At 36.6% G+C, this 530-nt stretch overlaps 1 protein-coding gene across 1 annotated transcript in view; it reads right to left on the bottom strand.

Moving 5' to 3' along the window:
• Positions 1-17: 17 nt before the first annotated feature.
• LOC119586650 overlaps positions 18-530 on the bottom strand; it is a gene marked incomplete at its 3' end in the record, with an annotated part of 8,159 nt that continues 7,646 nt past the window's right edge. Inside the window, 1 exon segment of the mRNA XM_037935390.1 lies at positions 18-164. Within this exon segment, the coding sequence (XP_037791318.1) occupies positions 18-164 (147 nt within the window).

Raw genomic sequence — 530 nt, 5'->3', positions numbered from 1 at the left:
GACATCTTTACTTTTACCTGTGTGTTGTGCCTTGTGGGTATCTCTTGTGTGCTTGAGAGCAAATGTCTGCCCGCAAATGTCACAGGTGAATGGCTTGTTTGTTGCATGTGTTGCAAGGTGTGCCTGTAGAGCACTTCTTAATCCAAAGCCCTTATGGCACACATCTGTCAGGAAATTTACAGAAAATAGCAATCACCAGAAAATAACTCTTTGGTGAGTTTTCTTGCCTCTAATCTACTTCTATTGATTCTGAATACCAACACATATCCAAATTTTGTATTGTTATTTCTGATAACAGGAGCAAAATTTTTAAAAAATAAATAAAAATATCAGGTACTGAGAAGTATGTGGTGAAATTTATGGAAGTGATTGTGCATCACTGTGTGACTGCAACAGAGACATTTATGAAAAAGTACTTATTAGTATCACACAACAGAAACTAAAAAAAACAAGAACTCACTAACATACACATCATTACGGTAATGTAATTGTAGCTCGCCCAAATCCCACATTTCCAGCTTTACCCCTTC

The sequence above is a fragment of the Penaeus monodon genome, chromosome 21 (genome assembly GCF_015228065.2).
Source record: "Penaeus monodon isolate SGIC_2016 chromosome 21, NSTDA_Pmon_1, whole genome shotgun sequence".
Taxonomy (NCBI): domain Eukaryota; kingdom Metazoa; phylum Arthropoda; class Malacostraca; order Decapoda; family Penaeidae; genus Penaeus; species Penaeus monodon.
Note: the sequence above shows the minus strand (reverse complement) of the source record. Positions and strands in the feature narration are given on the sequence as shown.